This window comes from Poromitra crassiceps, assembly GCF_964638095.1.
Source record: "Poromitra crassiceps genome assembly, chromosome: 15".
In the NCBI taxonomy this organism is placed as follows: domain Eukaryota; kingdom Metazoa; phylum Chordata; class Actinopteri; order Beryciformes; family Melamphaidae; genus Poromitra; species Poromitra crassiceps.
In genome coordinates, this window is record NC_139634.1 from 17,316,311 (window position 1) to 17,343,586 (window position 27,276).

Here is a 27,276-nt window from a genome sequence, read left to right on the forward strand (position 1 = left end):
TGAACGCAGCACCGCTCAGGGTGCTGTCAGTGTCTGCCGTCTAGAGTTGTGAAAGAGGTAAGACCAGTGAAAGATGATGATAAAAGGCGGACTTGTTATAGAAGTTACAAATGAATTTAGGCTTTATGATTATGCAACTTCAAGACTGCCACTCTAGTTTGTTATGACACTGAAATTGGTGAGTCATTTTAGGACACGCTACTCGGTGCTATCATTCAGCACATACTAGTCATCCAAAGGCTGTTGTTTGTGAGAAAATAACTAATTAGGCCCTATGTATGTTAATTACAAGTAGACAGGCGGCAGTAGGCTAACAAGTTTGTGAATACCGCTGAGGAGCGCACATTTTTCTAACGGGTTTTCAATCAGCTCAGTCTCCCTCCCCCCCGCCCTCAGAGAAGAGCATCCTGGTCACAGGGTTGCAACAATGTAGGTTTCCTCAATCCTCAGTTACTGTGCAGTCTAGCCTTTCAGTTTATGTACTGACTCACACTAAATATGTCTGTCCAGTCCAGTCTGCTGCCGAGATGTCTCTGAGTCTGCGCCTACTCCACTGCTACTCAAGACCAGGTCGGTCCGTTATAACCTATAAACCAGGGGTTCTCAACATGGGGTCCCCAACAAGTTGATGAATTGTTAAACTTCACGAGTATTTAATTTACAAGAAGTCAATACATTTAGAGAATGTAGAAGAATGACTTTTTTATCATAGCTTTACTGTTATCTCTACCTGCAATATTCTGATTCTGATTCTGATATAGATATGGGATTCTGGACAAAATCATAGGCTATCTGACAATAAAAAATATTCTCAGATTTGAGTCCGAGAGACAACATTTGAGGTCCTTGATATCTATAAAAATGTTGAGAATCACTGCATAGACAATATTTACACAATATGATCCTCCTGACAGGCTTTATGATTTCAGCTGAAGCCATATTTGATGTGTCTTAGGCTCATCTGGACTCGGTCGTGGCCTTGTGCGTCCGTTCAGCCTCAGTGTGCTGAGAGAGTCCTACAGTAAGTCACGCTCGAAACCAAGAGCTGCTCATACGGTATGTATGTGGCACAGCCAGGCACACAGTGACACATGAGTGACCACTGTTTGAAACCATCTGACCATACTTTCTCTCTTCTCTGTCTCTCTCTCTCCACCTTTATTCTTGTAGAATATGTGAATGCCCAGGAGCTGCCGACAGACATGAAGTCCATCACTGACAGAGCCGCCACGACTTTGCTTTGGACCGAGCTTTTCAGAGGTCACACACACACACACACACACACACACACACACACACACACACACACACACACACACACACACACACACAATGCATGAGGTATGGTCCAGTTATCTGTGTGACTCTGTCGACACACACCCTGCTCCAGGTTTGGGGATGACCATGAGTTACCTTTTCCGCGAGCCTGCCACTATCAACTACCCGTTTGAGAAGGGCCCCCTGTCCCCCCGCTTCCGTGGGGAGCACGCCCTCCGCCGCTACCCCAACGGAGAGGAGCGCTGCATCGCCTGCAAGCTGTGTGAGGCCATCTGCCCTGCACAGGTGAACACACACACACACACACACACACACACACACACACACACCTGTTGTGATAGTGGCATAATACTTCATGCATGCATATAATAGTTTTCCCACTAAGCATTATATACCTACTTCCTACATTCTGCTACAAATTAAATGCTAGTAGTAATATGTGTTAGAATGAAAATACAGTATTAACAGCACACATGCACTGTATACTGTAATAGTTCAGTACACCAGTTCCTACATATCTCAATAGAGCCACACCTGCGCAATAGTCCATGCGTGTCTGGCATGGCTGACTTCACCTCTCCTCTCTGTCTGCCCAGGCCATCACCATCGAGGCAGAGTCCCGCGCTGACGGCAGCAGGAGAACCACGCGCTACGACATCGACATGACCAAGTGCATCTACTGCGGCTTCTGCCAGGAGGCCTGTCCCGTTGATGCCGTTGTCCAGGTGAGCTGAACAGGTGGATCTGGTATGCGTGTGTGGGAGACTGGATGGAATTAAACAAAAGGCGATGGCGAGGAAGTCAAGCTGTTTTTTTCCCCTCGTGTTTCTCCTGAAATCTATAGGGGATGTATTTCATATATTTTTAGAATACTGTTGGACAAATAAGCTCTTTGATCAGAAGAGTGCTATCATGTTCACATTTGCATGTCCAGTATTTATTTGGTTTAGTACAGTGCATGCAAATGCTTGAGCACACTACACTGTAACAACTAGGGCTCTTTTCAAGGGTAACTCCTGTAACTCCACACATGTTCACATTAGTTCTAAAGTGGTATTTACACATTCTACAGTCGTACTATGGAGTTATGAAATATGACAACTCTGGTCACATTGTCAGCATTTGAGCCCAAATGTGCCGGTACCATAATTTATCTCACTAAACCTGGCTCAGTTTGCCCTCCAGTGGTTAAAACGAGCAGCCGGGGTTCAGTTGGAGATATGACCATGTTCAAGCACAACTGTCCTATTATGACATTTGATAAAATAATGTTCCCACCCCAGCCTATCAGTGCCTGCACATGCTCAAGGACACTCGTCCTTGTCTCACCAACCAAGCCAACACCCCCCCCCCCCCCAATTCACCCCAGTGTCTTATCTTTCCTTAAATGGCAGCATAGGCAGAGAGAAGCATACAATTCCTCAGAAGTTAGAGCTTGAAAGCTTTATGAAGGGGTTCCACAAAGAAAATGCTGGGGTTCTCCTTTGGTTGCAATCTGAAGAACCCCTAAAGGTTCCTTGAAGCACTCTCATGTGTGTTTTATGTCTGGTACAAGAGTTAAAGCATCCAAAACAAAACTGTGAAGATACAGTAAATAAAGTGTGTGTATGGTGTGTGCGTGTGTGTCTGTTTGAGAGAGAGAGAGAGAGAGAGAGAGAGAGAGAGAGAGAGAAAGTGTGTGTGTGCGGACGGTGGAGGAAGTGTGGGGGGGGCTTTCAGAGTGAAGCTTCCTGTGTAATGAAGTGGGTCAAGGCAGTGGTTCTGAAAGGTTTTTGGCTTCAGTATCTTTCCCTCGCCTGATATTCACACTGAACTGTCAACTCGTAATTAAACTCATTTCCATCTTCATTTATTTTCATGATTTAGTCTTACATTTTCCTCTTTCTCTCAAGTACCCCCTGCAGTACCTCCATGTACCCCTAGGAGTACATGGAGTGGGAACTACTGGTTTAAGGCAAAGGCATTATGTGTGGAAAAACTTGTGTTGGGGGTGGGTGGAGTCTTTGATGATGCTGTAGGACAGGCTCTTCTATTATATGGACTCTCCGGTGGTAGATGTCCTGCAGAGAGAGGGGTGCCCTGATGATCTTCACTTCAAGTTCTCAGCAGTCTTTTACCACTCTCTGCTGCAGGCGTTTGTACTCCATGGTGGTGTTATTATTCCCATACCACACAATGATATGCAGCAGGACAAGATGCTTTCAAAGTGCAGAAGCTGCTGAGAATCCTCTGTGACATGCCGAATTTCCTCAGTCTCGCCTTCCTCATGTCCACTATCTCCTTGGTCATAGAGTGAGGTGGTTGTTGTCACATCATGTCACCATGCCTGGAACCTCTCTCCTCTGCTGGATGCCATTTACGGTAGTCACTCCCAGTGATCAGACCAATGACTGTAATGTCAATAGTTTTGTTTTGGGTGAATAGTGTGTGTAGAGTCTCCACACACAGAATTGGAAATCTAACCTCAAATATTGTTCACCATCACACTGTTTGAGGTTAGATTTACAATTCTGACAGATTGCAGTCTGCCAGTGAGGAAATCTAACAGCCAGTGACAGAGTGCGGGGTGCAGCCAAGGTTGTACAGTTTGTTTGTGAGAGAGGACTGAAATAAAGACTGAACTGTAATTGCATCCAATGTAATTTGATCTTTAATGTCTATGTTTTCTCTCCTTCCCTCCATCGCTTCCTAAGGGTCCAAACTTTGAGTTCTCCACTGAGACCCATGAGGAGCTGCTGTACAACAAAGAGAAGCTGCTCAACAATGGAGACCGATGGGAGGCTGAGATAGCAGCCAACATACAGGCAGACTACTTGTACAGATAAACAACTGACTGCTGTACCTGTAAACAGCCTTCTGGAGATGGTGTGTCCGACCTGCAAATTATATATATATGATTCTAATATATATCTATATATATATCCACTAGCTTCACAGATATTCCAGTGAGTCCTATGAGCAGGGCAGTACATCTTGTCGTCAGGAAATCATAAAAACATGCACAAATACAAATGTACAAATACTGTTGTGCATGATCTGTTTAATGCGCTTTATTGATGTTGACATAATCTGTATTGTGGGCCCATAGCCTATGCAACCTGTGATAAACCATTTCTGATGCACTGACAGCATCTAAGTGATGCAGGACATTTTTGAAAGAGTGCACTTTTGTTATGTTGGGCTATTAAAGGTCTTCATATTATCAAGTAAAAGATGTGTTTTGTGTGTGTGTGTGTGTGTGTGTGCGTGCGTGCGTGTGTTTAACTGACTAAGACGTGTGTGTTTGTCTATGCTTTAATCCTAACTTATGTTGAGTTCCAAAGCAAAAATGTTGACACGATGACAGCCTGCCTGTGAAATTAAGGAGGTTCTATGAATGTGAATGCACTAAAACAGGGGTTTTCAAAGTCTGACACTGTGGGCTTCCCATCAGACAAAGTTTGGAAAAAGGTGCCTCCCCTTAGTTTACTTGCTTAGTTTCGCAAGATTTTTCGATGCCTATGGAGTCATGATGATGTTATTTGATCCCATAGGTAGGTAATTGAGCCAAAATAGTGTGATATTGCTGTTGACATACTTCAGACTACACCATAAAAAAATATCTGAAGGCATTTACCGTATTTGTTTTTTTTTTACTTTTTTTTAATAATTTGTTTTATTTGGATAAATGCAAACTGCCATAAAACACCACAGAAGAAGGATTTATTACATCACTGATGATATCACAATTGCTCGAGTGACATCACTGATGACATCACAATTGCTCAAGTGACATCACTGATGACATCACAATTGCCCAAGTGACATCACTGATGACATCACAATTGCTCGAGTGACATCACTGATGACAGCACAATTGCTCGAGTGACATCACTGATGACATCACAATTGCTCAAGTGACATCACTGATGATGTCACAATTGTGACAGTCACCACCGCCCGCCCACTAGCCAAGTTTAACTAAGGTAAATGTAATAACTAATCTAATATTTTTTCCACTTCCATTCACTGAGCCTCCACTGAAACTGTTTGGAGCCCCACTGGCTCGCCTCCCACTTTTGAAAACCTCTGCAACGTTTTTGCCGCTGAGGTGGTCACATGACAAGGGCGGAAGTTGACTCATATGTCCACGCTGAATCTCCCGCGAACGCAGCCATTTACTCTTTCTCTCTTCGCAGCAACACCGGGTGAGTCTCTACATTTTCCCTCATACCGTGCCATCCTCAAATGTGCTTATCGGGAAAGTGGATTTAGAAAACAACCAACTCTAAGGTATATCATAGAAGCGCTTTTGGTCTACCTGGCGTTATAAGTGTCACCACACGTGAAGTTATCATGTAGATTTGTCCATTGATTTATCGCTAACTCACAGCTAGCCCGTTAGCTATGTGAAAAGAATGGCTTCCATGCCGTCTGAGCTAACGGGCTAGCAAGCATAGCTTTACCTCATTTCACTGCATTGTTCTTTTCAACGTTCATCTTACTCTGACTTTTGAATCAGAGTGAAATTCAAATGCGCGAAACCATTTCCTAGTGTACACAGTCTTATTTTTGCTTAAATTGAACAATTGTGACATGGAACATAGTAAATGGTTTTCAGTTTAATTGTTACAGTCGAACAAGAAAAAGTGCGGTCGCGCGGCGTAGCGTACTTATGGCGCACTCAAACTCTTAGCATTTAGCGTTAGCAGATGTTAACGCTAGCTGGTTAACAAGTGAGCTTGCAGTGTTTTGCTACTAATTTAAGCTCCAATGTAACATCTACATTGCGTTGGCATATGCTATATTGCAGTTTAAGTAACGTTATAACCGATGTAAACCCTGTTTGCAGAGTGTCGGGTTAGCTTCCGCGGACGACTGTTAGCTCGAAAAGAAATTGCTAGAATTTGTTATGGCTAACGTGAACTGCCTAGCTGCTAGCTAGATGTACCGCCCAAAAGCGAAAGAAGCACGCTGGTTGGAGCCATCAAGTTAACGTTTACGTTAACGTAACTGCGGCGAAACTCTTGCTGCATGTTAACGTAGGTTTCCAAAATCGGATCACATACTTAACGCTAACGTACTAAAATACTATCTCAGGGTCTGTAGCAACGTTACAACTTTCCAGATATGGTGATGGATAACGTTAACATTTACCATTCCGCGTTGTCTTGTTTCAAATAGATCACCAGAACCCACCACAGATTTGACAATGGCAGAAAGCGAACCATCAGTCCAGTTCAAGGTAAGTGTTTGCACTGGCTAATATTGCATGAATAATAATACTGTATGTGAATCGATGCCTTGTCCGTTTGGAGAAAGCTAGTCGTCATGCTGGCTAAGCTAGCAGCAACTTTGTGTAGAACCAGTACCAGCCAGTTTGATCTGACTGCCTTCTCTTCTGCTTCACAGCTGGTGTTGGTAGGCGATGGAGGAACGGGAAAGACAACTTTTGTAAAGAGGCACTTGACAGGAGAGTTTGAGAAGAAATACGTTGGTGAGTCTGTTACCCCTGTGAATCAAGCCCCATCAGTATGCTGTTGACAACAAGGAATTAGTGGCAGGCCAGGCCACTACCATCCATCTCAACTTTAGCATGCTTAGTCATCAGCAATTAGCCATCCTGGCATATGGAGCAAGTTTGCTGCAGGGGCATTCTGTAAAAATTGCATTTTATCAGTGAGTAAGTTAACTGGGGCATCTAACTGACAATGTTGTCGTAGAAATGGCTAATTGGAACATGCAGATTTAAATCTAACCAGGGATAACGATCACCCTGTCATCCCAAAATACAACTCTTAAGTGGGATGGATTTCTGAATGCATTTTGTGTCTGTCCTGCCCTGGTAACTGTCATTCTTTTCACTTTCTATGAGTTTGTATCCCTGCCAACATGTTATTCAGACACAGATGTTATTGGTCTCAACACACCTCTGGGTAACTGGCAATTACAACATTATGAGTTTCATCCTCTATGCATTAATTTGTGATTTGTGACAAAATGTATGTTGCTGCCATATTGGATGCACCCCATTGAATTTCCCATTTTCTTTTCTGGCCAATCTAATTATGATGCGGTGTTACCTTGCAAATGGGAACATTAATCCAAAAATAAAGTGTTGAAGAACAACAAACCTCATCAGATTAATCTGGTTAGACTGTCCATGTGTTGACCAAGTGCCCCTCTTTAATTTCTTGCTATTTCCTCTTCACTTCCCTGTTTGTGTACGTCTCTCTGCTTGCCCTTTATTTCCTTCCTCCACAATGCATGCCCCCCCCCCCCCCCCCCCCCCCCCCACACACACACACACTCACTCACTTTGTTTGTCCTTGTCCTCATGCATCTTTTTCTTTTCATCTAGCCACTCTTGGAGTGGAGGTGCACCCACTGGTGTTCCACACCAACAGAGGACCCATCAAATACAATGTGTGGGACACAGCCGGACAGGAGAAGTTCGGAGGGCTCAGAGACGGCTACTACATTCAAGGTACTCTTCGCCATCTGCCTGGTTTTCATCATAACTGGATTTAATGGGTGACAATTTGTTTACTGTAACTTTGAATAGAATGCTTGATGCCCAATTACTATAGACTTTCCATCTGAATTTGGAGAATGCTAATGTTTGATAGGGACAACAAATTTGTGACATCGATCACATTTGGTTAAATCCTTGTCTTAGCACTAGGGCTGCACAATGAATTGCTGTGAAATCACAATATGGCCAAGTATCCAAATTGCAGGAGCAGCTGCAATTTGACAAAGGTAAAATGTGTCACAACAAACTGAAGCATTGTGGTGCTACAAAGATGTCTTGGCCTACAAATCATATTCTCCAGACGTAAGCGAACACAGTAAAAATCTAATTTTTAACTGAAAATGAAATGCATAAATTAGCACTCCCACTAAAATCGCATGGCATATTGTAATCGCAATATCTATCAATATATTTTTTTCCCTTCATATCGTGCAGCCCTACTAGTAGTTCCAGCTGTTTATTAGATCAATTTGATTCCTTTAGTTCAATTTGCTTATCCCTTTGGGAACTCCCATCATCCTCTTCTTTCTCCTCCACAGCTCAGTGTGCCATCATCATGTTTGACGTCACCTCCAGAGTCACCTATAAGAACGTGCCCAACTGGCATCGTGACCTTGTCCGTGTCTGTGAGAACATTCCCATCGTCCTGTGTGGCAACAAGGTGGACATTAAAGACAGAAAAGTCAAAGCCAAGAGCATCGTGTTTCACCGCAAGAAGAACCTGCAGGTAATACATGCCACTAAATCTGGAAAAGCAAGTATAGACCATGGAAGTTGGAAACCCTCATTAGTGTTTTGCTTGCACCTGTGTTTACCCTGCCTTTTCGACACAACATTGTCCCCGTGAGAAGGGTCTATTAGGCAGGTCTGCTCAGATATCTTTGTTAATTGCCATATTTTGCCCTTGTGTCCCCAGTACTACGACATTTCCGCCAAGAGTAACTACAACTTTGAGAAGCCCTTCCTGTGGCTAGCGAGGAAGTTGATCGGCGACCCCAACCTGGAGTTTGTGGAGATGCCTGCGCTCGCTCCCCCAGAGATCCAGATGGACCCAAGCCTCGCTGCGCAGTACGAGGAAGACCTTAAAGTGAGTGTGACCCAGCTGCTACTTTATCTGATCTGCTCAGATGACTGTACAAAGCAGACTTCAGCCCCTTTTGCCTACTCTGCATATTCCATCCTTATAACAACAAGAAAGGTGGATGTGAAGTCTGGATCTATGGAGTAGCTGGTCTATCATGTTGGCAAATGCTATTGAATGTATTCTAATGTTTGTCTGTTTCCCTTCTCCTCCTCTCCAGGTTGCATCACAAACAGCGCTCCCAGAAGAAGACGATGACCTCTAACCTGTTACCTGACGTCCCCTCTACCTCCACCCTCCCCCCCACACCGTGGACAGGAAGTTGTTGCCCCCTTACTGTAAAATCCCGACCGTTGCAGATTTATTTTTATTTTTGAACTTTTTTTGTTTTGTGTTTTAAAAACTAAGAAAGAAAGAAAAGTTGGTGGAAAAAAAGTTGTGGTTATAATTTCACTGTATAAGACACGCCCACCCTAGTGTTGTTGTTGGCATGGCGACGTGCTACTCTTCATCATTGAGCACCCTCCACTGCACTTACCCAGCGCAGATACATGCTGTTGTAAGGCTTACTGGAAGCACTAAGGGGAAACTTTGAATAAAAACATTCTCAATATAACAGGCCTTGTTTATGGATTAATTTCCGTGTGTTTGGAGATGCTGGATGTGTGGGTAGCTCCTAATGGCCAATTTCAAACCCTTTTTGTTGTCCCTGGTTTTTGTGTGCCATTGTCAACTGTTTAGAGAAGCTTGTTAACATAGCTGTGGTAACTGGTACCTGCTGTTTCCAATCACTGCTGTTGCAGTACTGTATAGGAGTTTGTGTCTTATGTAATGACACTGAAATGTTATCTATGGATTAATGCATAGGTTGTATGTAGAATGGCTGTACTGTGGACCACATGTACCCAGATAAGATTAAAGCTGAATGATGGAGCTTTGTACCCCTAGAGATTTTGAATTTTATCCAAGTGTCAGTGTGTAAGTAAAGTACAATGAAAGTGAATCATGTATTCATACTAAGACAAAATGTCTTACATTTGTGGCCTGCTGGTCCAACCAATGGCCGCCAGGTGTCAGTCATGCCACGTATCAAATGTCTGAGTGCCGGAGACAGAAAATTACATAACTAAGGCTCTGCACATTAGAGTTGTTTAGCCGTTACAACGCTATTATCTGGTGTATTATTTAGTTCTTCAGTTTTGCACCAACTCACACTTGCATACTCAATTACCTGCCTTAGTTTCTACAATAATTGGGAATTGAAATGAGACACGGCATAGACTATAATTTAAGTAAGTTGTGTAACATAAAAACGCTTCCATCATGGGTGGGTGAGAGAGCGATAAAGTAAAACAGCTGTTTTGTGTCCTGCCAGTGACAGTTGCGTTTCCTTATCGGCTTAACGGAGTGAGTCAGAGGACAGATGATTGTGTGTGTGCGTGCGTGCGTGCGTGTGTGTGTGTGTGTGTGTGTGTGAGCAAGAGCGGTGTGGTCAGTAAAAAGAGGATGTTTCTAATGTTTAACCATAGTGGAGGTCGGACATCGATCTGTGTACATTATTCACGGTGACTAGTTGACCTTCTGTGTGAATGAGTCGCCCTACAACCACTCATGGCTCATATCAAGGTGAGAAGAAACATCTGTTATCTCCATGCTGCTTCACTGGCCTGTGCATGGATTTCTAGTAGAGGTGAACACCTAAACTCAAATTTACTCAGTTTTTAGGCTGACATAAATAATACAAAAATTATAAATGCATGGATGGTAAAAAAGGAAAATGGCAGGGATGGTGTATTCAACTAGCCTATATAAAAAAATAAAATAAAAAGTCAAGTGCTTTAGGAAACAGCATTGCCAAATAACATGTAATTATTATTATCAAGCATTCATTATTAAATATCAAAGATCAACAGCCATTTGACTTAATTACTTAGTGTTGTTTTACAAACGCAAAAAGCAGCAAGAGTACCCTAACCTAAAATAAAGATCTTTGCTAATGAACTTGTCGACCTCCTCAGCTCATGATTTCTGACGCCACCAACAAAGCACTGCCGTGTTGGGAATGCCTCGTATGTTCTTTTCAAATAAAACTGACTGAATTACTTTTGTGATGATGATTAATAACAATCAGTCTCAAGCTATTGTACCTACGCATGAACACTTTAATATGTGTAGGAAGTCGCACTCGCAGCCTGCTTCATCTTCCACATATTTCACGTTTTGAGCCACCCCGTCAAAGAGCACATAGATTACAGTTTAGCTTGCTCGCATGATACATCCACCCACTTCCACCCACTTATCTTCAATGTATGAAGATAATATCATATTTGTCTTTTCTACTTGTTTTGCTCAGGAAAGCTGTCCCTGCGATTATTCCCACAGGCCCTGAATGCAGCATTAGTGCAGGTGCGTCTCTTCCTGACAGCCCAGGGCGTGGTTTCATCCGAGTGGACAAGGATGTCGGTGCGCATGCGTGCCGTGAAGCAGAAAAGTGCGTTTTAGCATGATTACTGCCAGCGGTCAGCGGAGACAGATTAGACCGTTGTTTTAATCCTCTGAGCGAAGAGATTTATCTACGAGAAAAAAAACACGGCTTTAACCTCAGCAGCCATATTGTATGGAAAACCACGGAAAAGACGCTTTTATAGAAAAAGTCATCTTCCAAGTGACCTTCTTTTCCAAGACTTTTGGAGAGTTGGGTTTCTCTCTTTCTGGCGGTGGGCTCCAGTTGCGCAGCTAGCGCCAGCTGGCTGAGAAAGTCAGAGATTTGGGACTAGGTTTAGAAACATATCGCACAATATAGAGTTTATTTATTTTGTTTTAGAGTGCTGAATTAACTGTCGGCAAGATGAAGGACCGATTGGAGCAGCTCAGAGCGGTAAGCTGTGTCCAGGAAATGTCATGTAGCCTATTTAATAATGTCTCACGGTACAGTTACAGTTAAACGGGCAGATCCGGGCTACACATAATTACTCAACATAATAGGCCAGTGACAAATGACTTGAATATTGTAGCCTATTCACTACTGGACTTGATCAACTTTTACCTACTTCAAACGCATCAGTTATGTGAAACCATCTTTCACTATTCTGTGTGATAATAACTCAAATCAGGGATGCAAGTAACACGGTTTCTAAACAGCTGTTTAGAAAGTGGAAATGGGGCTGAGAGACGTGATGTGGGCATAATTTCCCTGTAATGAGTCAATTAGAAGGTTTGTGTTGGTGTTTTCTGGGGATATTGACATATGGGGTGGGATAGTGTGTGCGTGTGTGTGTGTGTGTGTGTGTGTGTGTGTGTGTGTGTGTGTGTGTGTGTGTGTGTGTGAGAGAGAAAGAGAAAGAGAGAGAGACTCACTGTAGACAATATCAATAGAACCTTATTCAAAGGTACAGTAGGTTTTCTCAGCTTTTTCACTGGGCATTATAAATAAGATTGTTAGACTGACTCCCATTGATGTATATCGATGGTTAGGATCCACTTATACCTAAACAATGATCACAATATGCACTATAGGCAGTCCAAAAACATACTGTATGAAACCAGCTGGAAAAACCCCAATGCCCATTCTGTTGTCGATAGAGTTTTCTGAGTGTTTCCCACATTCCAAAAGCTACTGCTTGAAACTTGTGAAAGCATCAAAATGGATTATTAACGTATCAAAGTAAGGGCCGTTTTAAAACTGAGCAGGTTGTGGAATGAATACTGGGAACTGGGCTGGGATTGTACCTGTCCCAGAGCCAACATCCTCTGTAACTTTGTGTTTAGCCTCTTGCACAGTAGAGCCAGAATATCCTGCTGATATCTTGGACAATAGAAGCAGAGTAAACATTAGTGGAAAGAATATCAAGACTCCTTCCTCTTTTCTGTCACTGTAGCAGAAATCAGGATGTAGCCCAGATAATGAAATGTTTTGTGGAGCAGGAGTTAGCACCTTTCATGCCCTGCTGAGAAACCTGATGTATACGTTTATCTGTCGTCTGAATATGTCTCAGAATATGCTGATTACGTTGCTGTCTCAACCCAATCTCAGTGACACTAGATACCTGTCTTCCATCTGGAAACATTGGTACAGTGCCTTATTGTAGTATGGTTGAGTTGCTCTTATTGTGTTGTTTACCTGTTTTTATTGTGTGTTTTTTTTATTGGACCTGGTGTCTGACAATAAAGTGATGATGATGATGATGATGAATGACAGTAAGTGGACTTGCTACCCATGGGGTTGAGGCCCTGAGCCGCTCCTGCCTTGGTCGGGATCTGTTGCTATAGCCACCTGGAGCTGTTGGCCAAATATTTGCTGTGTGTAAGTAAGCTGTGGTGAAATGCTCTCTCCCCAGGCGTCAGTATCTCACACTGTTGGCTTCTTTTCAAGGAAAGGAAGGAAAGATAGCAGGTGAATGTATATCTGTGTTAAGAGGCCTGTGCTCTGAGGCCATAACAACTTGGGCTTTTTTTCTTCTTCTGTTTTTCTGCCTGTGTCACACTCAGTTTAGTTTCCCCTCTCAACTCCTCACTTCTCTCTTCCTCTATTTCCCTACCGCCCCCCGCCCTACACACACACACACACACACACACACACACACACACACGCACGCACGCACGCACGCACACACACACACCAACAAAAGTTCACCTACCGCCTTTCTCTTCCCCCCTTGAGTTTCCTAATGTTTAACTTGTGTGTGTGTGTGTGTGTTGTGAGAGAAACCATACGTGCATTTGAATGTGCAGTCATGCCCCAAGCGTGATCAGGTCAGCTGACATAATGGTCGGGCGTTTTCAAGTTTCATGTTTCAACTTTAAGCTATTCACCTAAAACATGTGTTGGAATTATACTATAAAATGAGCAAAAGTCTTGTCTGTCTGTCTGTGTTTGTCTGTGTCTGTCTCTATCTGTCTGTCTCTATCTGTCTGTCTGTCTGTCTGTCTGTCTGTCCGTCCATCAGTCCGACTGTGTGTCTGTCTGTCTGTCTTTCTGTCTGTCTGTCTTTCTGTCTGTCGGCATCCGATTTATCTCCCAAACAGGTTGACCAATCAATCTGAGACTGCACATTGAGCATTGCTATAGGCAGGGACTGATGTATTAAGGACTAGTTGTTGATGATTTGGGGAAAGAGGAGCAACAGGAAACACAGGATAAGTTTATCCTGGAGATGGAGCTGTTTGTGAGAGCTCACACTGCCTCCTACTTAGCAAGCGTTTTGAATAATATCCTTTTTTATGTTTGTTGACTTTAGCTTTAGTCCATATCGAGCGCACAAGTTCATGTTACAACTACAAGCAAAATATGCAGTTGTAAACACATACACCAGTAGGACAAAATGGAACAACAACAGAACAAAATAAGAAAACGTAAAAAAAAAAACAAGAAAACAAAACGTAACAAAAACAAGAACAAGTGAATAGTTCAACTTGCCACACTGTGTGCCAGACTGATGTTGATATTTTGTTGTGAACTGAATGTTAATGTGAAAATAGTTTGTGTTATTTTAGTCCTCAGTCACTCTCAAGTTGCTACATGGTGTTTAGTAGTGATATAGAATGGAATTTCACCGGTCTTATCATTTTGGCTAGAGACACTATTTGAATCATTATATAGCGGGATGAAGAGTGGTGAAATTCCATTCTGTATCAAGTAGGTAGTACTGTCTGTGCCTTTAGTGAGTCTGCCTGTCTTTTCACTAGTCTCACACTCTGTACTTTGCCTCCCTACTCCCTCCCTAAATTATCGGTTATCGTATCGTATCGGCCATGAGGAACAGGTAATTATCGGTATCGGCTGAAAAAAATCCATATCGTGCATCACTAATCCAAAGTGCATGTGCATGAAGTTAATTTGTTTGATCTCTAGTGTCCTCCAACATTTTTGTGTGTGTGTGTGTGTGTGTGTGTGTGTGTGTGTGTGTGTGTGTGTGTGTGTGTGTGTGTGTGTGTGTGTGCGTGCGTGCACATGTGTGGGCTGTAAGATGAGCCAGTGAGATTTACGAGGTATGTTGTGAAAGCTCTCTTCGTGACTAAGAATAAAGTTCCTGTCAGCATCAAAGTGTCTTTCAAAAGAAGCCAGCCTGAGTGAGGCCTGAGTGAGGTCTGCTGGCTGTTAAGAAGCCAGCCTGAGTGAGGCCTGAGTGAGGCCTGCTGGCTGTTAAGAAGCCAGCCTGAGTGAGGCCTGAGTGAGGCCTGCTGGCTGTTAAGAAGCCAGCCTGAGTGAGGCCTGAGTGAGGCCTGCTGGCTGTTAAGAAGCCAGCCTGAGTGAGGCCTGAGTGAGGCCTGCTGGCTGTTAAGTTTGTTAAAGCACTTCCTCCATATGTTAGTCCCTTTCCCTCCTTTTTGCTGAATGAGAAAGTCACGGGAAGGAAGTGTGTGCTTGCTCTTATCTCTCTCTCTCTCTCTCTCTCTGTCTCTCTCTCTCTCTCTCTCTCGCTCTCTCTCTCTCTCTCTCTCTCTCTCTCTCTCTCTCTCTCTCTCTCTCGAGCATCATGTGTGTGCAGGCAGTGGACCCAGCGTGTGTTTTGTGTCACTTTACTGTCGTATGTCATAACTCTGTGTAGGCCTCGTTCAAAAACAAGCTGCGTGTTGCTTTAAGTCCACGGCTCTCTGTGTCCCACACAGATGTTTGCTAGAGCAGCCTGAACCAAATTGTGTCAGACATTTGCAATTCAAATGGTAGAAGAATGGTTAATGGTTGAAGACCTTCTAAAAACACAGCTTTGGCATGTAAAGAACAAGGTCCTGTTGCCGGGAATAAAACCCCTGGTTTCTTTTCTTAAAATGAGTGCTGTGTCCTGTACCGCACATTTTCTAAACATGAAAAACAAAGGGGTAGTTTAATGTGGAAGTTAGAGAACGGAGTAGCTGCAAATTGTAGTGCAGCATAAATGATAAGTATTCCTTTATTTGGAATGCTAGTTTAGAGATTGAGGCTGATTGAGCTGGGTCAGGTGACTCGGAGACGGGGAGAAGCCTTGACTTTGGTCCTTGACTTTGGTCCATGCTGATTAATGAGGAAAGTCAAGTGCTCAGACTTTAGACTGTGCAGTAAAGATCAGAGACAGGAAGTATTGCCAGTGACAAACACACTTCTCTGTCAAATGCAGGAGAAAGAATGGGAAGAATTTGTGCCATTTCCCGCTACGGGTTTATTTTTCCTTCTCTATTTGTCCTTCCCTGGCCTCCCTCCCTCATTATTCTCCCTCTTTTTGTCTCCAGTTGACGCTGCCACCGCACATCATGACGTCTGTTGACATTGTCCTTAGCTGGTTTCTTAGACACTTTGAGATCAGTTGAAAACAGGTTGGGCTCCCAGAGCTCTGCCCTTGTCCTTCACAGTGTCAATATTCAGCAGCAGTGCTGAGCTCTCTGTGGTCTGCCTGCTTACTGACTGCTGCGTTAGCCTGTTTACTGACTGCTGCGTTAGCCTGTTTACTGACTGCTGCGTTAGCCTGTTTACTGACTGCTGCGTTAGCCTGTTTACTGACTGCTGCATTAGCCTGTTTACTGCCTGCTGTGTTAGCCTGTTTACTGACTGCTGTGTTAGCCTGTTTACTGACTGCTGTGTTAGCCTGTTTACTGACTGCTGTGTTAGCCTGTTTACTGACTGCTGCATTAGCCTGTTTACTGACTGCTGCATTAGCCTGTTTACTGACTGTCCCTGGTGACATATTTATGGCCGCAACCGCCTGCACTGCTCTGATGTATTTTGTTGTGTGTTGTCGACTGATTGCGGTCAGACCAATATTGCTTAGGCCAGCCATTCCCACTGTTAGGTATCCACCTTATTTTTGAATGCCCGGGGGTCGGTGGGTGTTGGAATGTAATTATTATTATTATCATGTATTATGAGAATGCATTTCTCCAGATGGTCAAAGTTCAGGATTTTTAATGTCACAAAATATTTGCACAAAATCGTTTATCTATCTATCTATCGACGACTTCAGTCTAATAATATTGATACCGGCCCTCAAAACATACAGGGATGATGATGACGGTGTAGATCATTTTGCTGGTGGAGATGGAGCTGTCACATGCTGTCCCATACACACATGGATGCATGCTTGTTAAATGGAGTTGGTTTGGAACCTTGTTTTGGCCTCAGGCTTTGTTCAACAAGCTGTATTGAACATTTCCTGCATATTTGATGGAGAACAAGGCTTGAAATAGTTCTTCAGTTCAAAGGCAGCAGTGCTGTGAACGGTGCAGGCTACAGTGTTACAGTGTTCATGTTACAGTGCTGTGAAGTCAAGTCAAGTCAAATTTATTTATATAGCACCTTTCATACACAAAGGCAATTCAAGGTGCTTTACAAAAAAATAATCGAAAAAACAAGCAGCAAAGCAATGCACATATAAAAAACACATAAAAAACACAGCCGACAGTTTTAGTTAAAATATATACTCAAATTAACAAACATGAAACATTATTTCTGTTTTAAATAAGTTACAAGGCATTCTTCAGTATTATTATTACATGTACAGTCCATTTGTTGGAAATGTACAGGAATTTTTTTTTTTTAATTACAGGCCGAGAGAGGCAGTAGTTTAGTAGCAGTTAAAAGCAAGAGTAAACATAAAGGTCTTTAGCTTGGATTTAAAAATAGGCAGAGTAGGGGCAGATCTAATGTGTTCAGGGAGTTTGTTCCAGTTATGAGAAGCATAGTGGGAGAACCTTCACCATGTTTTGATTTGGTCAAAACATTTGGTGAACACGGTGCAGGCTACAGTGTTCATGAAACACTTCTCAATCTGCTACCTTGTTGCTGCCATGTTCAAATGTCTCCTCTTCCATCCCTGCATAGTATCATCTGCCACTCTCATCCAAATCGCCTTACAGGACCGTGAGTGTGTGTGAAACCAACCTGGCTCGCTCTACCCATTGAGCTGGGACCACTTAGTGCCCTCACAGGTTCTTACTGTCCAGTTGGAATGCACCAGTAGTCTGATACCGTATTTACTCTTTCCCCCCCTCTTCCCTCCAGACGTGTGATCAAGATGACGAGGATGTGGAGATCGCTGTGGACAACGCAGCCTTCATGGACGAGTTCTTCTCTCAGGTGAGCGTTACAGGCAGCGTGCCATGTGTTTAGTCTTTTGTCTGTGAGGGTAATTATGAGGCCATGCACGGATGATTTTCTTAATATACATTTGAGATAGGGGTGCACCGATCACGTTTTTTGTCACCGATCACCGATTGCCGATCACCTATGGGAAATATCTGCCCAACCGATCATCGACCGATCACCGATTACCGATCACCGATCACCGATATATAAACAAACAAAAAAAGTTTGGAAACGTTATTTCGGTCGATTATTTCTCCCCTTTAATAATTCCAATTGGCATTGTATTTTATATCGTTGGAAAGCCTGATTAGTGATAGGGCTTTTTTTTTATAAAAAAAAATATATATATATAAAAAAATTATATAAAAAAATATCGGCAATCAGCCGAAATATCGGCAATCAGCCGATCGCATATTTGAGGTCAAAATCGGCCGATACAGATTGCTTGCCGATCGATCGGTGCACCCCTAATTTGAGATCTGTCTTTTTGTGTTTTTCAGATTGAGGACATCAGGAACAGTATCGATAAGATCGATGAGAACGTGGCTGAAGTGAAAAAGCTCTACTCCGTCATCCTGTCTGCTCCCACATCAGAACAGAGTAAGACGCGTTAGGGGTGGGAATCACAAGTTTCATCATATATTATCTTGATTCTTTGGACAATGATACGATATTGCTGATATCACAAAGTCTCCCATGATACAAATTTGCTTAAATATTCTCTCTTTCTCTACCAGCCATTATCTTTCTCTTTTCATTCACTTTCTACTCCTATATATGGCCCATAGGGAAGAATTCTCGTAGATAGAAGTTCTATGGTTTATAATCTGTTTTTTGTTTCCTTCTTTTCTCCAATTCACCATCCTGCAGACTTCTTTGCGTCATTCACAAGCTGCTTTCGGTTGCATTGTGTTTTTCTCAATTGAATTGAGTCAAATGTTTACTAGGAGAAACACTAAATGGTCACAGATGGGAGCTGTGACACAACCTGGAAGTCATCACGGGGAAAAAAAGGTCCATCTTAACATGTTAGTCTGTCTGTGTCTCGTCATAAACGCTGGGGTAGCTGGCTGGGGACGTGGTCAGGGTGGGGTAAATCCCCCATTCTCCCCATTCAGCATAATTAGCATTTAGCTGCTAGCTCAGTCCAGGCAGACACGATCAGGGATTCAACCACTGCAGTAAACGCACATCTGAACAGACGTCTATGTACCTGCTCTAGAATCCCCAATAATGTAGTGTAGAGCCGCAGCACCGTCCTTTGGTGAGTCAGCCCATTGAGATATATGGGGGGAAGGGTTTTACCCCACTCGCGCACCAGCTGTATAACATTTTGTGGGCATTTCCACACAGACAGAAAGAAAGACAATTTCCTAGAAACAAGTGACAATGTCTTCTTAAACAAGTCAGATTGCTCCACTAGTATCGGGAAAATGTTTAATTTGGGAAAAAATAAAGCGAATACTTGTATTCAATAGTAGACTAAATGATTAAATAGACAGACAAACAGACAGACAGACAGACAGACAGACAGACAGACAGACAGACAGACAGACAGACAGACAGACATATCATTTTCAGGAAATAACTGTCTTATCTCACATGTCACTTCCTCTGCAGAAACACAGGATGACTTGGAGGCAATCACCAATGACATCAAGAAGATGGCCAACAATGCCAGAAACAAACTCAAGAGTGAGTCTCTTCCCCATCCCCCCCGACACCACCACCACCCTGCTACACCACACTACAACACAGCACAGGATGTCACAGACGATTATGTGAAGTATCACTGAAGAAAATGCTGTGATGTGTAACTGACTTGACTTCAAGTGCAATCATGAATCAATAATGTTGATTGTTCCTCAGCCATCGAGAGGAATCTGGAGCAGGATGAGCAGGAGAGGGTGTCGGCAGACATGCGGATACGTAAATCACAGGTAAATGATCGCTATCTGATGGTTCAGGGGTCTGCTGTCTTTAGACCTAGGAAACTGTTTATTATGCAGCTTTTTGGATATTCATACAGTGTATGAGACTAATGAGGTGATTACATTATTCGCTTAGGAGCTGAGATCTTTGAGTTTTTATAACAAAAAATTCCTAACCTAGTGCTTCCTGTTCTCTCCCAGCATGCCGTGCTGTCCAGGAAGTTTGTGGAGGTGATGACAAAGTACAACGAGGCCCAGGTGGACTTCAGGGAGAGGAGTAAAGGCCGTATCCAGAGACAGCTGGAGATCAGTGAGTGTGACACACAAGCACACGCACACGCACACACACACACACACACACACACACACACACACACACACACACACACACACACACACACAAACTTCTGTGACTGTGATGACGATGGGAGTGCTGGTGATAAAGTTGAATGGACTTTACCTGCAAAGATACTAATACAACATACACACAGGACTAACAGCAACCTATCCACAGAATTGTTTGTCATGGTTGCATATAAAAATGTAATTTCCTTTCTTTTCCAGCTGGCCAAGCCAAAACAGATGAGGAACTGGAGGAGATGTTAGAGAGCGGCAATTCTGCTGTGTTCACTGCAGGAGTAAGTGTGCTTGCATGCGTGCTTGCGTGCGTTTTAAAGCTAAAATGCCTTAACACTGGTCATGCTTCTGTTGAACAAAGAAAGTCAAGTTGTCACTTGTTCAGTACAACTCAGTCTCCACTGGTTAAAGATTAGCTGTGCTGTAACCTGTTGGGCTCAAAGTCACTGCTATTTTCTCAGTTTGCATTCTTGGGCATTCTTGTGTCCTCCATGCATCATGGAGGACACAACATGGACAAAGATCCTTGACATTTACTTTCCGTGCAGCTGAGGAGACATTGGATATGAACTTCACCAACGAGAACAAATGAGAAAGCCCGATATTCATAGTGAGAACAACACATGTCCAGACAGCAAGAGAAACCCATCAAAACAGCTGGGAAAGGCTGGCTTTACACTGTGAAACTTTCACGCAACGAAAGTTACAGGTTGCAAATTGCATGAAACATAATTTCCATGCAACTTGACAGTTACACGAAGCAATAAAAAAATAATCAAGTCTCATGCAACAAGGTAGTTAATTTCACTAAAACAAGCTAGCTAGATTGGTCATTTTTCATCTGTCATATATCAACGTGGACGTGTGTATCAGGTTTTCTTCTGGCACTGGCTAGCTACGTTCTTTCATTGTGGCTGTACTGGAGAATAGGAAAAGAGCTATCGGTGCATTAATAGCCTACTTATTGATATGCTGGAGGAAAAAACACAAGCTGAAAAAGGCAAACATCTGTGGTTGAAGGAGTGGCTCCTCAAAACAGAGACCAATGGATCATTCCACACTCTATTCAAGCTAGGAGCTTGTTCCAATGAGCCTCCAGTGAGTGTATTCTACTATTCTCCCAGACAAATTGTTCAAACAACCATCATGTTAACGTCAAGCGGTAGCCGCTGGCTAATTGCCATACAGAAACTTTGCGTAGCTCATGTTTGTTTGTTGACATGGTTCGGCTGTTTGACAAAATGAAAAACTCTGTCTAAGTCTATGAGGATAACTTAATCTCCCTCCGAAGCATCCAAGAGACCTGATTTATTATTTTGGTGATAAGCTGTTGTCGAGTTGAAATCAATAAATGACATTCCATCCACATAGTTTGCCTAGCTCACGTTCGTTTGTTGACATGGCTGAGCTGTTTGACATCATCATCTGACACGTTATCAGCATTTTGATTGGCTGTTGCATGAAATTAGTTTCACAAAGTTGAGTTTTGCAGCTGTTGCGGCTGAGTTTCAGACCAGTTTTAAGTGTGTTGCAGATGGCTTTAGACCATGCAAATGATTTGCAACTTAGTTTTACCTAGGTTTCTACCAACTAAAGTTGCATGAAAGTTTCTCTGTGTAAAGCCAGCCTAAGGACGCGTCTCCGTGCTCACTCTCATGGGCAGTTCTCTCCAATACAGCTGGGCAAGAATGATCTCTACTAGGATGATGCAAATGTACATTAATTTAATGTCTTTAGAACCTGGCTAACTTTGTTAGACCAGAGATGAACCAGCTGCGCTTCACCACCTTGGTTGGAAAGGTTTAGCACTGCATCAGAATAGCATTAGTATATTATATATATATATATATATATGTATAATGTATACATAATACATATATACATTAGTATAGTAATGCGAACACTGCAGGACGTCTCTGCTTCTTCCCTGTTGTGGTGAGTTGCCATCTTGGTTCTGGGCTATGCCGTAGTTATTCAGAAGGAAGTGGGTTGGACCAGAACAGATGAGGTGAATGCCAGCTTGTGATTGGGTGGATATTAGGGTGTGTGTGTAAAAAGGTGTGTTGTTATTGAAACGTGCAGATCGCCACATCGGGGATCACCAAACAGGCCCTGAGTGAGATTGAAGCCAGACACAAAGACATTGTCCGCCTGGAAAGCAGCATCAAGGAGCTGCACGACATGTTTGTAGACATCGCCATGCTGGTCGAGAACCAGGTACACTCCTTTACTCCATCCGTCTATACATCATTTCATCCATCCATCAGTTAGCCCTTAACGGCTTTACCAATACAACCTCTCTTCTGATTCTTTCTTTCTTTCCTTCTACTGTATCATTTGTCAATCATTCTTCTTGCCCAAGGCCTTGCATTTAAACCTGCCTGTATTCAACAGTTTCCCTCTTGTTCTCATCTCATTGACCTTGCTGTCTGTCTTCCTGTCTGCTCTGACTCTCTGCATCCCTCTGTCCGTTTCCTGCTTTTCAGCTCCATGCCTTTTTTCACATCTCCCTTCACTTTCCTCTGGCACCTCCCATCTCATCACTCGCTCATTGTGGGATTCATCACGAATGCGCTTCGTAAGAGGTGTGAAAATGGAGTTGTTGAGGGCAGATTTAATCACATTACAGTTACTACCATTTCATATTGTTGAACGATTAGTCGCCATAGCTGCGTATTTAAGTATAACCACGTATTTCTTGCTGGTTACACCCTGCTTTCTGAGGGGAAAACGTGTTTGAGGTAAGGGGCTGAATTTGTCTTGCTGAGTGTTGTTGCCGTTTGTGTTGTGTGGTTTTCTCAGAAATGTCTGGTTTTGTTCCGTTTTCACCACCATTTTATTGCCATGTTTCCAGCTTTCGCCTTTTGGTCAATCTGACCACTACTTATTACAAAACTCTTTATGGAAGCTTTGTTTTTACATATCAGATGTATTATATTGTGCAATGAAATCCTTATTAATTTGAGTTGATCTGTATCTGACTGTGTTTGGTGTTTGTTTTCCAGGGTGAAACAGTAGAGAACATAGAGCAGAATGTGACCAAGGCAGTGGATCACATAGCGGTGGCAAAGACCGAGACCAAAAAAGCTATAAGGTACCAGGACAAAGCCCGTAAGGTACTGTACTCCAATTGAACTAACCAGTGCTGCCTGAATAAACTTCTGACTGCAGCTTCTACTGCCATTTCCAAGTCAACCGATTTCTACTTCTGTGCTTATTTTCCAGACACAGTTCAACTGTCTTCACTCTTTCACACTTACAAACCACACAGTCACTCTGCATACAGTTCACACTCTGTCTCCGCCACACAACTGCTGATCGCACGCACACAACTGTTAGAGCGCTGTGTCTTTTCTCTCTCTCTCTCTCTCTCTCTTTCTCTCTCCTCTGCATGCGTTTCTTTAACATCCGTGTTAGGGTGGAATGATTGACAGGATTGAGTGCAACATGGACCAATCGGTGGGCTTCGTGGAGCGGGCGGTAGCAGACACTAAGAAGGCCGCAAAGTTTCAGCAAGAGGCTCGCCGCGTGAGTGACCACTGTCAAGAGCAACGGTCCGGTTTCCCAAAAGCACCAAGATAGTTTATTCACTGGCTTACAATAAAATGACGATACTGAGATGAATGCCACTCGAACTTGAGTGAACTTTGTATGGCATCTCTGTTTCATTAGAGGGTACAGAGAGGAGAGTGATAGGGAAGTTGAAAGAAACAAAGGGGATTCCATGTGATGAGATCAGGAGTCATATTCTATCTCATAAGGTGATGGGCATTGCAGTAGAATAACACTAAATTCAACAATCCAGTTGTTACCGGTGGCTTCTGAAACTGAGAGCTCCCAGCCAGAGCATATAAAGAAATGACTGAAATTCCTCTTTAACACAAAGATGCTTTTGGGAAACCTGCCTGTCAACATGAAGACCCCACCGCCCCTCCGGCATCCAGACCCTCACCCTCACCTCCATCCTGACCTGTGATGACCCCTGACCCCTTTACTCGCCCTGATCCTGAGCCTCCACCCTGTGGCCTGTGGGGCCCCTGTGCTTTAAAACGCACCATAACCCGCCCAGGAAAACCACAACCTGCTCCAGAGATGAATCAAGACCCCTCCTCCCCCTTCCACCACACACGCACATACACACACACACACACGGTGACAAACATACTCACAACTTTCACACTCTGCTTTTCTCTTTCCGTCTTCATTATTCTTTGCATTGTTTCAGATGTAACCTTAATGTTGTCTTTGTCTACAGTTGGCCCATGACTGCTGCATTATTCTTTGGTTTTGCCTGTCCTGGAAGATATTTGCCTCTTAGCTTTAGCTTATTGTAGCATGTTTGGAAATAAAAGAGTGTATTGACATACAACACTGCTACACCAGGAGAAAAACATGTCCATGATATTTGACACAAGCATTGTTACAGATACATTACTTCCTAATACAAAAGTACACACACAGTACACACTTGACAAACATTATAATGCACATGCATGCATACATAGGTGAATAATACATACAGGATATACTTGTCTTGTAATTACGGTAGACAATGGTCATGATAGTATGCACTTGGTTGTTCCCAACAGAAAGTGCTGATAATAGTGGTGGTCATCCTGGTCTTGCTGGCCTTACTAGCTCTGATTATCGGGTTGTCAGTTGGGTTGAAGCAGCCATGATGAGCTCTTTGAGCTAAGGGTGAGTAACTCTGGAGCCAGTCACCTCTCCAGTATCACAATGGGTGTGGGAGCGAGACGAGCTTTGGAAAAGCGTTTGCATTCTCTTCCCCCTCGGGCTCTAGTGCGCGCTCTCACGCATGCGTCCTCTCCCTCCTCTCGGCTTAGACAAGGTGTGTTTGTGTGTATTTTAGGTCTTTGGGTGTGCTTCTTTCCATTTGTGGTGCTTGCCTCGGGTCACTGCTGAGCAAACAAAGTGGTGCTAGAAGTGAACTAGTTACAGGTTGGCTTGGTGTTTGGTTTGTGGCATCATTTCAGTCCTCATGTTCTCGATCATAAACACTAATGTTCTCTCTCTCTCTCTCTATTGCTCCTTTCTCTCCCCCTGTAGAAGACCATCATTATCATTGTGATCTGTGCTGTGGCTGCTGCTATCATCCTCATCATCATCCTCACACAAACAGTATAGAATTCTTTATCATCATCATCATCACTCCATCCTACCCACCATCAGCTGAGAAGAAAAGACTGAAATCTATATACTGTATATAACTCCACATGGATATAAACAGTCCTCCCCCCACAGATCTACATCTCATCACCTAAAAAAAGCACCAGCAGGCTTCTGACCAATAGGAAAAGGCCCGGCGATACAGGGGAAATGTCTTGTAGGACTTTGTATCAATTGCATGAGGCCTTGCATGGCTTCCAGCAATACAGTCAGACCTTCTTCCTGGTCTGAGAGGGGTGGTTTGTCTCCCCCGGGTGGCTTGGAGTGCATGAGGACGCTCCGCTGCAGATGAGGAAATGAGACTAAAGCTGACATCAGGTACAATACCTGTTGTATCTCTGATCGCTGGGGGGGGGGGGGGGGGGGGGTTGAAAAGCGCCCGATCGTAACGCCAAATCAAACATTTCATAGTTTGAAATTTCAGTTCCTAAGAATCATTCTGGATGTGTTCATTAAGTTGTTTACTGTATTTTAATGCTCAGTCAGTCAATCCTGACCCCTCTAGAACCACATCGGCCCCTTGCTTTGATTTGTTGCCGTTATGAGCCTTGACACATTTTGCGATTTTAAAGCTAGCTATTGTCCACTGTTTGTGGGGGGGGGGCATACCAGCACTTTCATGTTTATGTCTGTCTACTGTAAGCTTAGTGATGTAAACACTGGATTGTTTTATTATTATTATCTCACCTTGCTGATTATGACCCAATTCTCTAACTCAAAGAGGAATAGCGTGCACCTTCTCACCTATGATTCTTGAGTTCAGAGAGCCTGTGGCTTTTAATTTTAAATGTGAAGAATGGTTGTTATGGATACACGAAGAGGTAGAGCTAAGCAAAGTTGGGGGGGAATACAGGCACGGGGGGTATTGTTGCTAGTTATACATGTGTGTGTGTGTGTATATATATATATATATATATATATATATGATAAAACTAATGTCACTGTAATGTCAACAGCTAGAAAGGGGGACTGTAGCATCACAGCTTTTTCCCGCAAGTGCCTGAATAATCTTTGTATTTATAATATTTGGTGATGCCTCCAATGACGTGTGTTGCTAATAAAGTCTCACATTGAGGATACAGACCAAATGAAGGAGTCTGAATGGTCCCTGTTCATTCTGGTGGTTCTGGGAAGCATTTGAAAGTAAGAGGCTAGCAGATTGGTCTTTTGAGCAGCTGGCACTTTTGTCTTTTGAGCGTGCAGTCTACTCTTTTGGCTGCTGTCCACAACTGCTTCCATTCACACCTTTTTACTTCACACCACACTGGCCGTTAAGAGCGAGGGCTGGACCGAGAGAGGGATGAGGAGGTTAAAGCTGTTCTGTTGTAACTGTGTTGTAACTGACTGTTTTAATTATATGTATGTAAGTTATGGTGCCAAAGATTTCAATGAAAGCATTAAAAGATTTTATGTTTTTTAATGACTGTTTGGTAAGTGGTTTCTCATGCTCCTTTGCCCTGTTGCCCTTTGCAGCTGAGCTGACGGAAGGTAAATATGTCATGTGACTTTACTAGATTTTGATGAGTGCATTTCATGTTGAAGCCGTGTGAATGCTTCATGCTTTTATGAGATGGTGGTTGTGGCTGTTGGCAGCAGATGGTCTTTACTGTAATGAAGACGGCATGTTAACTGCTGTGTTACATAATGTGTTAAACTGACAGCTTCACTTTTTAAAGACGGTGGTGCATAAGTGTCACAGTAAAGCGGAGGTAAGCTCTCTCACCCTTCCTCTCTCTCTTCACACACAAACACCCCCTGCCTGCCCTTTGTTCTCCTTTTGCTCAATCATTTCCTCAAACCTGACTATGCTATTCCTAGCAGTCCATAAATGTGAATAAGTATATTGATACATTTCCAATCTCCATTAAATCCA

General features: G+C 43.1%; 3 protein-coding genes across 6 annotated transcripts; all 3 read left to right on the forward strand.

Moving 5' to 3' along the window:
- Positions 1-51: 51 nt before the first annotated feature.
- ndufs8b (NADH:ubiquinone oxidoreductase core subunit S8b) lies at positions 52-4,478 on the forward strand. Its single transcript, XM_083652038.1, has 7 exons — positions 52-57; positions 511-570; positions 956-1,021; positions 1,171-1,260; positions 1,391-1,563; positions 1,875-2,003; positions 3,972-4,478. Exons 2-7 carry the CDS (start codon positions 528-530, stop codon positions 4,101-4,103), a joined length of 633 nt encoding a protein of 210 aa, XP_083508164.1. The 5' UTR covers positions 52-57; positions 511-527; the 3' UTR covers positions 4,104-4,478.
- A 944-nt stretch (positions 4,479-5,422) lies between these two features.
- ran (RAN, member RAS oncogene family) lies at positions 5,423-9,805 on the forward strand. 2 transcript variants are annotated; one of them, XM_083651985.1, is made up of 7 exons: positions 5,423-5,465; positions 6,442-6,502; positions 6,670-6,754; positions 7,619-7,744; positions 8,332-8,519; positions 8,709-8,879; positions 9,094-9,805. In XM_083651985.1, the coding sequence occupies exons 2-7, from the start codon at positions 6,470-6,472 to the stop codon at positions 9,136-9,138; spliced, it is 648 nt and encodes a 215-aa protein (XP_083508111.1). In that variant the 5' UTR covers positions 5,423-5,465; positions 6,442-6,469; the 3' UTR covers positions 9,139-9,805. The 2 variants fall into 2 exon arrangements, with proteins under 2 accessions (XP_083508111.1, XP_083508112.1); XM_083651986.1 differs by lacking the exon at positions 5,423-5,465 and adding an exon at positions 5,530-5,550.
- Positions 9,806-10,425: 620 nt separating this feature from the next.
- Positions 10,426-26,794, forward strand: stx3b (syntaxin 3b). 3 transcript variants are annotated; one of them, XM_083652197.1, is made up of 11 exons: positions 10,426-10,499; positions 17,845-17,919; positions 18,429-18,528; positions 19,549-19,623; positions 19,798-19,868; positions 20,061-20,169; positions 20,424-20,497; positions 22,299-22,433; positions 23,222-23,332; positions 24,806-24,914; positions 25,284-26,794. In XM_083652197.1, exons 1-10 carry the CDS (start codon positions 10,485-10,487, stop codon positions 24,893-24,895), a joined length of 855 nt encoding a protein of 284 aa, XP_083508323.1. In that variant the 5' UTR covers positions 10,426-10,484; the 3' UTR covers positions 24,896-24,914; positions 25,284-26,794. The 3 variants fall into 3 exon arrangements, with proteins under 3 accessions (XP_083508323.1, XP_083508321.1, XP_083508322.1); XM_083652195.1 differs by lacking the exon at positions 10,426-10,499 and adding an exon at positions 11,404-11,751; XM_083652196.1 differs by lacking the exons at positions 10,426-10,499; positions 24,806-24,914 and adding an exon at positions 11,404-11,751.
- The last annotated feature ends 482 nt before the right edge of the window (positions 26,795-27,276 follow it).